The 12452-nt window shown below is 38.5% G+C and overlaps 1 protein-coding gene across 1 annotated transcript; it reads right to left on the reverse strand.

Moving 5' to 3' along the window:
- Positions 1 to 2990: 2990 nt before the first annotated feature.
- On the reverse strand, positions 2991 to 3920 carry LOC130687582 (uncharacterized). The gene has a single exon (XM_057510755.1). It carries the CDS (start codon positions 3918 to 3920, stop codon positions 2991 to 2993), a length of 930 nt encoding a protein of 309 aa, XP_057366738.1.
- Between the last annotated feature and the right edge of the window lie 8532 nt (positions 3921 to 12452).

Here is a 12452-nt window from a genome sequence, read left to right on the forward strand (position 1 = left end):
AGTCAAACAAAATATCACTGACGGACGTTTGCGAGAGCGTTGCCACTAGTTCTAGTCCTAACAATCTAGCTCATGAAGCACTCTTGAAAGAGAAGCTGCTTAAATATGCATGCGCTGCCGTAGATGCAAGGATATCCGATCCTACATTGTATGACCTAGTTTCAAAAATTAAAGAACATTTGTCGTAAGTAAATGCGTATGTTAAATATTAATTTATTATTTGTAAGCGTTGATAAGCTTAATTTTTCTTAAAACAATTTTACGTTATTCTATTACCTTACTTCGTTTATGTTTCAAGTGTGTTCAAAGTAAATGTTTCAAATGTAGATTTTTTTCTCGTTTTATACAACTAAACGTAGCGTACATTTTTGTTTTGGTATTTTTACTTGATCTGTAATTTGTTCGGTACCTAGAATTTTGCGACACAGCTAATAAACTTAGGTTTTATACTATTACTCGTTCTTGTAAATTAATTCAATTTATTATAAAGCTTATCTAGTTAAGTGAGTACAGAACTAGTCAATACGAGCAGAGCATTAGAAAATTTTACGAATAAGCGCGATGAGATGGCACTGACCGCGGTCGAGCCGCTTTTCAGACCACCCGCTTATCGGACCACTGCACAGGGTGGTCCGATAAGTGGAGCCGCACTGTATTCAATGTGAATATAGTGTTATAGAATCAGTTTCATGATCTACATTCAAACAGTATCGAATAAACGTGTATTCAATGTGAATATAGTGTGACACAGTGAATTTCAATATCTACATTCAAACAGCATCAAATATACGTGTATTCAATGTGAATATAGTGTTATAGAATCAGTTTAAATATCTACATTCAAACAGCATCAAAAATACGTGTTTCAATGTGAATATAGTGTGATACAGTGAGCTTCAACATCTACATTCAAACAGTATCCAATATACGTGTATTCAATGTGAATATAGTGTTATAGAATCAGTTTCATGATCTACATTCAAACAGTATCAAATATACGTGTATTCAATGTGAATATAGTGTGATGTAGTGAGTTTCAATATCTATATTCAAACAGCATCAAATATACGTGTACTCAATGGGAATACAGTGTGATACAGTGAGTTTCAATATCTACATTCAAACAACATTAAAGATACGTGTATTCAATGTGAATATAGTGCTTTACAGTTCAGTTTGATCATGTACATTCAAACAGTAACAAATATACGTGTATTCAATGTGAATATAGTAAGATATAGTGAGTTTCAATATCCACATTCAAACAGCATCAAATATACGTGTATTCAATGTGAATATAGTATGATACAGAGAGTTTTAATATCTACTTTGAAACAGCATCAAATATACGTTTATTCAATGTGAATATAGTGTGATACAATGAGTTTCAATATCTACATTCAAACAACATCAAATATATGTGTATTCAATGTGAATATAGTGTTATCGAATCAGTTTAAATATCTACATTGAAACAGCATCAAGTATACGTGTATTCACTGTGGATATAAAGTTATAGAATCAGTTTCAATATCTACATTGAAACAACTTCAAATATACGTTTATTCATTGTGAATCTAGTGTGATACAGTGAGTTTCAATATCTACATTCAAATAGCATCAAATATACATGCATCCAATGTGAATATGGTGTAATAGAATCAGATTCATGATCTACATTCAAACAGCATCAAATATACGTGTATTTAATGCGAATATACTGTGATACACTGAGTTTCAATATCTACATTCATACAGCATCAAAAATACGTGTTTTTATGTGAATATAGTGTGATACAGTGAGATTCAATATCTACATTCAAACAACATCAAATATACGTTTATTCAATTTAAATATAGTGTGACACAGTGAGTTTCAATATGTACATTTTAACACCATCAAATATACGTGTATTCAATGTGAATATAGTGTTATAGAATCAGTTTCATGATCTACATTCAAACAGTATCAAATATACGTGTATTGAATGTGAATGTAGTGTGATACAGTGAGTTTCAATATCTACATTCAAACAGCATCAAATATACGTGTATTCATTGTGAATATACTGTTATAGAATCAGTTTCATCATCTAAATTCAAACATTATCAAATATACGTGTATTCAATGTGAATATAGTGTGATACAGTGCGTTTCAATATCTACATTCGAACAGCATCAAATAGATGTGTATTTGTTACTGATGTTGCCGGCGTCGGGCCAAAATCGTGAGACGCAAGTAGTAATGGGGATGAACGGCGGGGAATATGAAGATGGGAATACTCCGATTGACACGGGACACGTATATTTGATTAACACACAAGTACAACACAATTCACTCAGGGGTTCGCGAAGGGAAGCCAGCAATATGCGGAGCTCCTTCTTATGACCACTCGGTAGACGGCGAGGTAGCTAACTGCCTACATGACTGACAGCAGATGACCCCGTCGCATACCTTCCGATCTGCCATCTAGCAAGGGGAGGTGGAATCAGGGCACTAGATGGCGGTACATGGCAGGACACTGGTATAAGGTATGAAACTGTAACATTCGGCCCTTCCTGACTCGAAGTTCCACACGAATAACACAAATAAAACACTGAGAGTTTTCTGGAACTTCGAAATGGTCCCCGAAGAAAAGAAGATAAACGAGGAACGAAAACAAAAAAGGGAAAACACTACCGACTACTGGGGAAGAGAAAAAACAAAACAAAAAAAAATTCTTCCCTGAGGCTCACGGCTCTTTACACCCACCCAAATGACGGCGATTTATCAAAGCAAAAAAAAAACAATTAACAAATAACACCCCCAGCCAAAAGAAGAGAGAAGAAGAGAAAAACAAACAATGATTTATCAAACGAAGAAAAGCAAAACATCAAATGACATCACCACCCAAAAAAAAGAGAAAAAAACACCATGACAACCCCAATAACTCAACCCCCCCCCCCCCCCAAACAAAAAACACGATAGAGAAAGAAGAGCGTGTACGTGTTATGTGTGGTAGTCTTTCAACCACGCAGGTCTTTTTGTCCGTCTCCCAGCTCTAGTAGTTGTTGTTGGCCTATCTTCCTGTGGATGCTCTTCCGACTCGGACGAAGATGAGCCGCTCAAAGAAGGCGAAGATGAAGACTCGTCGACTGCCACATCTTCCGATGCGTCCCACTCCATATCCGACCGACCATGGAAGCGACGAACTTGGCAGACGTGGACGTCAAAACGCCTATACGATGATTTCTTCCGTCGTCTGGGCAGGTCTTCGACTAGGTAGGTTGTCTGAGATAGCTTCCGCACTACCTGGAATGGCCCCACAAGCTTAGGAAGAAATTTTTTGGTGGAATTTTTCTTTCTAGGCTTCCGTCGAACTAGAACAAGGCCACTATGGAGAAGCTCGGGTTCCGGCTTCCGAACTCGATTTGTTCTTTCCTTGCTTTTCCGTTGTTTTTCCACAATGCGCAAACGAGCTGACGACCTCAATTCCGAAACGCGTGACAAAAAATTGGCATGTGGTTCTTGATCGTTCTTTTGCCAAGGAAAGAGATTTTCTATGGCCAGAACTGGTAGACGACCATTCACTAACTCAAAAGGCGTTACCTCGGTTGTGGCTTGGCGGGCAGTATTAATAGCATACGTTGCGGTTGCTAAATGTAAGTCACAGTCCGTATGTTCGGCGTTGACGAAGGCGCATAATGCAAGGGTTAATGTACGATTAACTCTTTCCACTAATCCATTGGTCTCCGGATGCTCTGCAAAGGCCAAAATGTGTTTAGTATGCCAGCGCGTTACCCATTCGGCAAACATCTGAGACGTAAAGGCTGATCCCTGGTCGCTAATAATACGTTGTGGTGTACCGTGGCGAAAGATAGTGTTCGTCTCGAGGAACGACGTAACAAATTTTGTCGACGTGTCAGGAACAGCAGCCATCTCGACTCACTTCGACAAATAGTCTATGGAGACAATTATATGACGATGGCCAGAAGCAGTAACCTTAAACGGGCCCAAGTGATCAATTCCGATAAGCTGGAATGGAGAAGACGGTGGTTCGATGGGCTGGAGCCGGCCAACCCACCTGACCAATTGCGTGTTTGTGTGTTTGGCAAAAAGAACAAGATTGTACAAAACGTTTTACGCTCCTACCCAGCCGTGGCCACCAAAATCGACTTTTAATTTTAAAAAGATTTCTCTCCACACCCTGATGTCCAGATGGAGGAGAATCGTGACATTCTTCTAAGATTTTATCTACGAAGGATTAAGGGAATAACAAGTAGCAACTTCCTACCAGAGTGCTTGTTTTTTTTTATACAGAATTTTACTACGGATGAAAAAATCTTGGGAAATTTTACAGGGCGTAAGGGTGTCTAATGCTACGAAAATTTTTCTCAGCTGGCCGTCCTGCTGTTGCAAGAGGGTGAGCTCTTTTGAGGCATAACCCACTTCGGGTTCCTTTACAGTGACTGCTAGACAATCATCTGGTTGGGAATCAATGCCGTCGGCAGGGTTCCTAGACAGAGTGTCCGCAATAATATTATCCGTACCTTTCACGTGTTCAATCGTGAAGGTAAACTCCTGCAAATCAAGCACCAACATCGCAAACTTCTTCTTTAAGTCCCTTTTCCCCATCATCCACTTGACGGCTGAACTGTCCGTCTTAACAAAAAAATGTCTCCCATAAACATACGTGCGCAACTTTTTGATTGCCCACATCACCGCCAATCATTCCAACTCATTGGAGTGATATCGTGTTTCGGTGTCCGACAGCCTTCTGCTGATGAAAGTCAGGTCAATGTCCTTCATCAGCATCTTGCGTCAACACCGCTCCAAGACCAGTTTGACTTGCGTCGGTCTGAATGGTAGCTTCAAGAGCGTCATCGAAATGAGCCAGAACAGGAGCAGTCGTAAGACGATCTACAATACTGCTCTTTGCGCCTTCGCGACGTTCCGTCCACCGTCAAACAGCATTCTTTTTGAGGAGAGCGTGCAAAGGGTGAGCCAATGACGCAAAATCAGGGACAAAACACCGATAGTACGACGCAAGTCCAAGAAAACCTCGTATTGATTTTAAATTTGTAACAGGCATAGAAGTCAAAGAGCGCATTTTCTCACCTTCCGGGTGAATGCCTTCCGCATGAATTACGTGTCCCAGATGGGACACCTTGGTGGCGCCGAAAACGCATTTATCAATATTCAGAGTCAAATTTGCCCGCTCTAGAGCTGTTAACACCAACTCTAGGCGTGCCAAGTGCTCGTCAAAAGATCGACCAAAAACCAAGATGTCATCTAAATAAACTAGGCACATATGCCACTTCAAGCCAGCCTATACTCTATCCATTAAACGTTGAAACGTCGCCGGAGCATTGCTCAACCCGAACGGCAGACGTGTAAACTGATAAAGACCGTCTGGAGTAACAAACGCTGTCTTCTCCCGGTCTTTCAATGCCACAGGCACCTGCCAATAACCACTGGCCAAATCCAAGCAAGAAAAAATTGCGCACCTGCTAGCCTGTCCGAAACATCGTCAATGCGAGGTAACGAATAAACATCACGTTTCGTTATCGCATTTAGACGTCTAAAATCAATACAAAAACGATAGTCACCAGATTTTGCTTTACGGACTAAACCGACGGGCGAACTACACGGGCTAAAAGATTCTTCGCGAACACCGTCATCTAACATTTCTTCAATCTTTCCCGCAATAATCTGATGTTCGAACGCTGATACCCTATATGGCGCAGACTTCACCGGACAAGCAATCCCCGTGTCAATATGATGCTCAACTTCAGTGGTTTGCCCAATTTTCCTTTTTGACGTCGGGAAGCACTTTCGTCGACGTTCAAGCATACCCAGAAGTTTCTCTCGTTGATCAGAGTCTAGTCCCTCCCCAATATTAACCTGAGTGGTGAATTTGGCTTCATCGTGTGCTGGAAGAACAGTCGTTCACTTCAACAGCACAAAAGAAATGCCGTCGCTCTTCCCTTCACAAAGACTAGCGAGTTGGGCGGAACTACCTGGTGTCCATCCACCTTAACTGGCATCCATCCACGTCGTTTCGAAGGCGACTGTTCCGCGAAAGACTATCAGACCGTCTCTTACGTCAAAATCTTCTTCATTCCTCCCTTCTTCTTCCAAAAATGTTTCCTCACTGCTGCTTTCCTCGTTAATTATGTGCACTTCTTCCGCCCATCGCACGCTCTTTTTCTCCTTCGTCAAAACTTCTTCTACCCCCTTTTCTTCGCCGTCTTCAATTTCCATGTTTCCCTTATTTAAATTTCCCTCAATTAACCCTATTTGCTCCCCCCTTACAGCTTTCCCCGTAACGTTACTTTCCCCCCTTACTAGATCTAACCCCCTACTTTCCTTCGCCGCTACACCCTTATTTTCCTTCTCAACTAACCCTTCCCCGACTAATTCAATTCTCCCTTCCCTTACTACAATGCTGGTTTTACTTTCCAGTCAACACCCAAGATTAGCGCAAATGGAGCGGTCCTTAGTATGGTGACGGACTTGAGTTTGGCAAAGTTGTGCTTCCACTTAACATTCAACGGTAGGGCTCCTTCTACACGCACAAGCTTGTTGTCAACGCCTCTCAGTTTAGTTGTCGTGGCCTTCCGATGAGAGTCCATAAATTTCCGCACGACGCTTAACCGTTTCGCACTAACGCTTGCCCTCGAGTCAACAAGCGCTATGACTTCACCTATTTTCTCAATCCATACTTTTATTATGGGTAACGCGGGGTGATGCTCTGGACAAAAATAGTCCTTCATGGCCACCACTGTCCCTGACGTGCCCTGACGTCGTTTTTTGATGGACAATCACGCGCGATATGTCCCATTCTATTACATCCATAACCCTTTGCGGTGGAACTCTTGGAAATGTTGTTCCGCTACCCCTAGGATATGCCGGTCCAGCGTAACGAGTATTATTGTTCGAGCCCAATACAAACGGTTTGCCAAACGGTCCCCTAGATTCTGAAAAAGCGCAGCGAAATCTGGCGTTGGTGGGTTAGTAGTTGCAGATGCTGGGTTAGTTGTTAAAAAATCAATTTCCAGAGTTTGAGCAAACGAGACGTGTTTCGATGGCGACGGCAATCCCAACTGGTCTAAGTCACGGATCCGTGTAAAAAAATCAGCAAAAGTGGCTGGTAAATTAGCAGTCAATGCGGCTATATGAATGGGGTTCGCGAGTCCCCTTAACAAGGCTCTAATTACGTCGGCTTCTGGCAGTTGAACGGGACATCGGAGACAAAGCCTGCGCTTGCTAAGAGCGTACTCCATGTAGGACTCCCCAGGCTTCTGAACACGAGCTTCAACCTGTAGACTACATTCCAAGAACGAAAGAGGGCGTGTGAAATTCGCTACTAAAGCTGCCGACCAAAGTGGCCAAGTTGTAAAGGTGTGGCCCTGTTGAATATGCCACTGCGAAGCTGTGTCGTCAAGACGCGTTACGGCTACTAATAATAGATTGTTGTCATTCCAATTTTCAAGAACTGCGACTCGGCTGATATTGTCGATGAACCCCTGGACGTCTTCCTCTACTCCCCCCCCCCCCCCCAAAGCGTGTAATTGAATTTACCGCAATTGTCGACGGACGAACTACCTGTGGGATCTGAGCGACTGGTGCAGCGGCAGCTAGGGCTTGTAGAGCAGTGTTGTTTTGTTGTTGTTGAATGTTGATGACCTTCACTAGTTGCGTTATTTAGTTCTGTCTAGCTTCGCTGTCAGCTCTTGTCGCGTCGGTAAAATGCCCTATAGCTACGATCAAGTCATTGTTAGCCATGTTTGCTGTTGTTAGTGGTTTCGGTGACGAAAGCTTAAATTCTGTTTTACTGCTATTTCCTACTTTAAATGGTGGTCTAGTCACGGAACGCACTATACGAGCTCTAACTGGGGTTGGTGGTCTACCTGGTCTTCCTGACTCGATCCCTCAAATTGTATTGGTGCTCAAAACCGTAAAAATGATCTTCTTGTTTATCTTCTGTATCGGATATTCACAGAAAGCCGCGTACAAAAAAATTACTTCTCAAAAAAAAACAGAAGTCACTCAAAATCCAAAAAAGAAATAAAAAAAACGTTCGTTCAGTGTCCACATTGGAGCAATCCTCAAGAAGATGAGGACGCGAGAACGCCAAAGCGAGGAAAAAAACAAAACAAAATTTGCTGAAGTCAATCAATAGCTGACAACAGGAGAGGCAAAAAAATAATTTCTTTGGCACGAGTTGTGAAAAAGAAAGATTAGGAGCTCCTTCTTATGATCACTCGGTAGACGGCGAGGTAACTAACTAAATACATGACAGCAGACGACCCCGTCGCATACCTTCCGGTCTGCCATATATCAAGGGGAGGTGGAATCAGGGCACTAGATGCGGTTACATGGCAGGACACTGTTATGAGGTATGAAACTGTAACATATTTAATGCGAATACAGTGTAATATAGTGAGTTTCAATATCTACATTCAAACCGCATCAAATAAGTGTATTCAATGTGAATATAGTGCTTTATATTCAGTTTCATCATGTACATTCAAACAGTAACAGATATACGTGTATTCAATATGAATACAGTGTGATACAGTGAGTTTTAATATCTCCATTCAAACAGCATAAAAATGCGTGTATTTAATGAGAATATAGTGTTATACAATCAGTTTCATGATCTACATTCAAACAGTATCAAATATACGTGTATTCAATGTGAATAAAGTGTGATACAGTGAGTTTCAATATCTCCATTCAAACAGCATCAAATATACGTGTATTCAATGTGAATACAGTGTGATACAGTGAATTTCAATATCTACAATCAAACAGCTTCAAACATACGTGTATCCAATGTGAATATAGTGCTTTATATTTAGTTTCATCATCTACATTCAAACAGTAACAAATATATGTGTATTCAATGTGAATATAGTGTGAGACAGCGAGTTTCAATATCTACATTCAAACAGCATCAAATATAGGTGTATTGAATGTGAATATAGTGTGATACAGTGAGTTTCAATATCTACATTCAAACAGCATCAAATATACGTGTATTCAATGTGAATATAGTGTTATAGAATCAGTTTCATGATCTACATTCAAACAGTATCAAATATACGTGTATTCAATGTGAATATAGTTTGATACAGTGAGTTTCAATATCTACATTCAAACAGCATCAAATTTACGTGTATTCAATGTGAATATCGTGTTATAGATTCAGTTTCATGATCTACATTCAAACAGCATCAAATATACGTGTATTCAATGTGAATATAGTGTTATAGAATCAGTTTCATGATCTACATTCAAACAGCATCAAATATACGTGTATTCAATGTGAATATAGTGTTATAGAATCAGTTTCATGATCCACATTCAAACAGTATCAAATGTACGTGTATTCAATGTGAATATAGTGTGATACAGTGAGTTTCGATATCTACATTCAAACAGCATCAAATATACGTGTACTCAATGTGCATATAGTGTTATAGAATCAGTTTCTTGATCTTCATTCAAACAGTATCAAATATACGTGTATACAATGTGTTTATATTGTGATACATTTAGTTTCAATATCTACATTCAAACAGCATCAAATGTACGTCTATTCAATGTGAATATAGTGTTATAGAATCAGTTTCATGATCTATATTCAAACAGTATCAAATATACATGTATTCAATGTGAATATAGTGTGATACAGTGAGTTTCAATATCTACATTCAAACAGCATCAAATATAAGTGTATTCAATGTGAATATAGTGTGATACAGTGAGTTTCAATATCTGCATTCAAACAGCATCAAATATACGTGTATTCAATGTGAATATAGTGTTATAGAATCAGTTTCATGATCTACATTCAAACAGTATCAAATATACGTGTATTCAATATGAATATAGTGTTATAGAATCAGTTTCATGATCTACATTCAAACAGTATCAAATGTACTTGTATTCAATGTGAATATACTGTGATACAGTGAGTTTCAATATCTACATTCAAACAGCATCAAATATACGTGTATTCAATGTGAATATAGTGTTATAGAATCAGTTTCATGATCTATATTCAAACAGTATCAAATATACGTGTATTCAATGTGAATATAGTGTTACATTTAGTTTCAATATCTTCATTCAAACAGCATCAAATGTACGTCTATTCAATGTGAATATAGTGTGATACAGTGACATTCAATATCTACATTCAAACACCATCAAATATACGTGTATTCAATGTGAATATAGTGTTATAGAATCAGTTTCATGATCTACATTCAAACAGCATCAAATATACGTGTATTCAATGTGAATATAGTGTTATAGAATCAGTTTCATGATCTACATTCAAACAGCATCAAATATACGTGTATTCAATGTGAATATAGTGTTATAGAATCAGTTTCATGATCCACATTCAAACAGTATCAAATGTACGTGTATTCAATGTGAATATAGTGTGATACAGTGAGTTTCGATATCTACATTCAAACAGCATGAAATATACGTGAATTCAATGTGAATATAGTGTTATAGAATCAGTTTCTTGATCTACATTCAAACAGTATCAAATATACGTGTATACAATGTGTTTATATTGTGATACATTTAGTTTCAATATCTACATTCAAACAGCATCAAATGTACGTCTATTCAATGTGAATATAGTGTTATAGAATCAGTTTCATGATCTATATTCAAACAGTATCTAATATACATGTATTCAATGTGAATATAGTGTGATACAGTGAGTTTCAATATCTACATTCAAACAGCATCAAATATACGTGTATTTAAAGTGAATATAGTGTGATACAGTGAGTTTCAATATCTGCATTCAAACAGCATCAAATATACGTGTATTCAATGTGAATATAGTGTTATAGAATCAGTTTCATGATCTACATTCAAACAGTATCAAATATACGTGTATTCAATATGAATATAGTGTTATAGAATCAGTTTCATGATCTATTCAAACAGTATCAAATGTACGTGTATTCAATGTGAATATAGTGTGATACAGTGAGTTTCAATATCTACATTCAAACACAATCAAATATACGTGTATTCAATGTGAATAAAGTGTTATAGAATCAGTTTCATGATCTATATTCAAACAGTATCAAATATACGTGTATTCAATGTGAATATAGTGTTACATTTAGTTTCAATATCTTCATTCAAACAGCATCAAATGTACGTCTATTCAATGTGAATATAGTGTGATACAGTGACATTCAATATCTACATTCAAACACCATCAAATATACGTGTATTCAATGTGAATATAGTGTTATAGAATCAGTTTCATGATCTACATTCAAACAGCATCAAATATACGTGTATTCAATGTGAATATAGTGTTATAGAATCAGTTTCATGATCTATATTCAAACAGTATCAAATATACGTGCCCTAGCAGAAATTCAGAGGGCAAAAACCCATCCAAGACTGGTATTTCGGACTCGTCTAGAGTCCTAGACCGGTCCAGCGGGCGGGTATATGGACCGCTTGTTTGCAGCCATAACAGCCTCCTAGACTGGTATCGAGGACGGTAAAAAAAAAAAAAAAAAAAGACGGTGAGCCTCTTAAGTAAGAGCCAAAAGCCGTTCACATACCCGGCCGTTAGACTCAACCGGGGCTCATATTTTATACTCGTCCCAATACTCGTATCCGATATCCGTTATGGGACTATTTTTGGATTTTTTAAATTCATTTTTACTCCCTACTTAAAATTTTTGGAGTTTCACAAAATAAAGATCTGCAGAATAACACAAATTACTTTATATTTATCATGACATGACTAATAATCCAGTTCGTTCTGGCAACATACGCACACGGCACAAAGACTAGAAAGGCGCAATGGGGCCAACACGGCATGCGAGAACACAGAAAAAACATCTTATAAGACATTTAAACAAAATTTTTTTAATTTATTCAGTGGGTTTTTTGAATTCCTTTATGTTCTTCTCCAAAGCAGCAATTTTGGACTGCAGTTCTGCCTCGTAAATAGTACTAGGTACTGGCGCTTCAAAAGTTGGGCCCTTGGTTCGCCACTCTTGCTACCTGAATTTTTAAAAAGTTTTGAATTATTAAGTTTGAAAATACCTTAATGTAATTACTTTGAATAATGTTGATGACGGAACTTGTTCTGGTTGCCGTAACAACTGTAGGCGGACTGCTGTCTTCACTTTCATCACCGTACCTCTTCCTTTTGTGCGAGACACGTTTTCCTCTCGTAAAAGTAAGTAAGCTCTCGTAAAACTCACTGCAAAAACAAAATAAAAATTAATTCTAGAGATTAGAACATAATTGCACATAAAGTAATTGAAACTTACCAGGCTTGTTCTCTGGATTCATAATATTATGAACATCGTATTCCAGCCAAATATTGAATGGGTGGTGGAATCTTCCAAAAGTTTTTTCCCCCCAACAAGCAGGATTCAAATTGCCATCTGATGTAGT

The sequence above is a fragment of the Daphnia carinata genome, chromosome 4 (assembly GCF_022539665.2).
Source record: "Daphnia carinata strain CSIRO-1 chromosome 4, CSIRO_AGI_Dcar_HiC_V3, whole genome shotgun sequence".
In the NCBI taxonomy this organism is placed as follows: Eukaryota; Metazoa; Arthropoda; class Branchiopoda; order Diplostraca; family Daphniidae; genus Daphnia; species Daphnia carinata.

Bases quoted from the DNA above. Each gene is read 5' to 3' on its own strand.
- LOC130687582 (XM_057510755.1), bottom strand. From the start codon at position 3,920: ATGGCTGCTGTTCCTGACACGTCGACAAAATTTGTTACGTCGTTCCTC.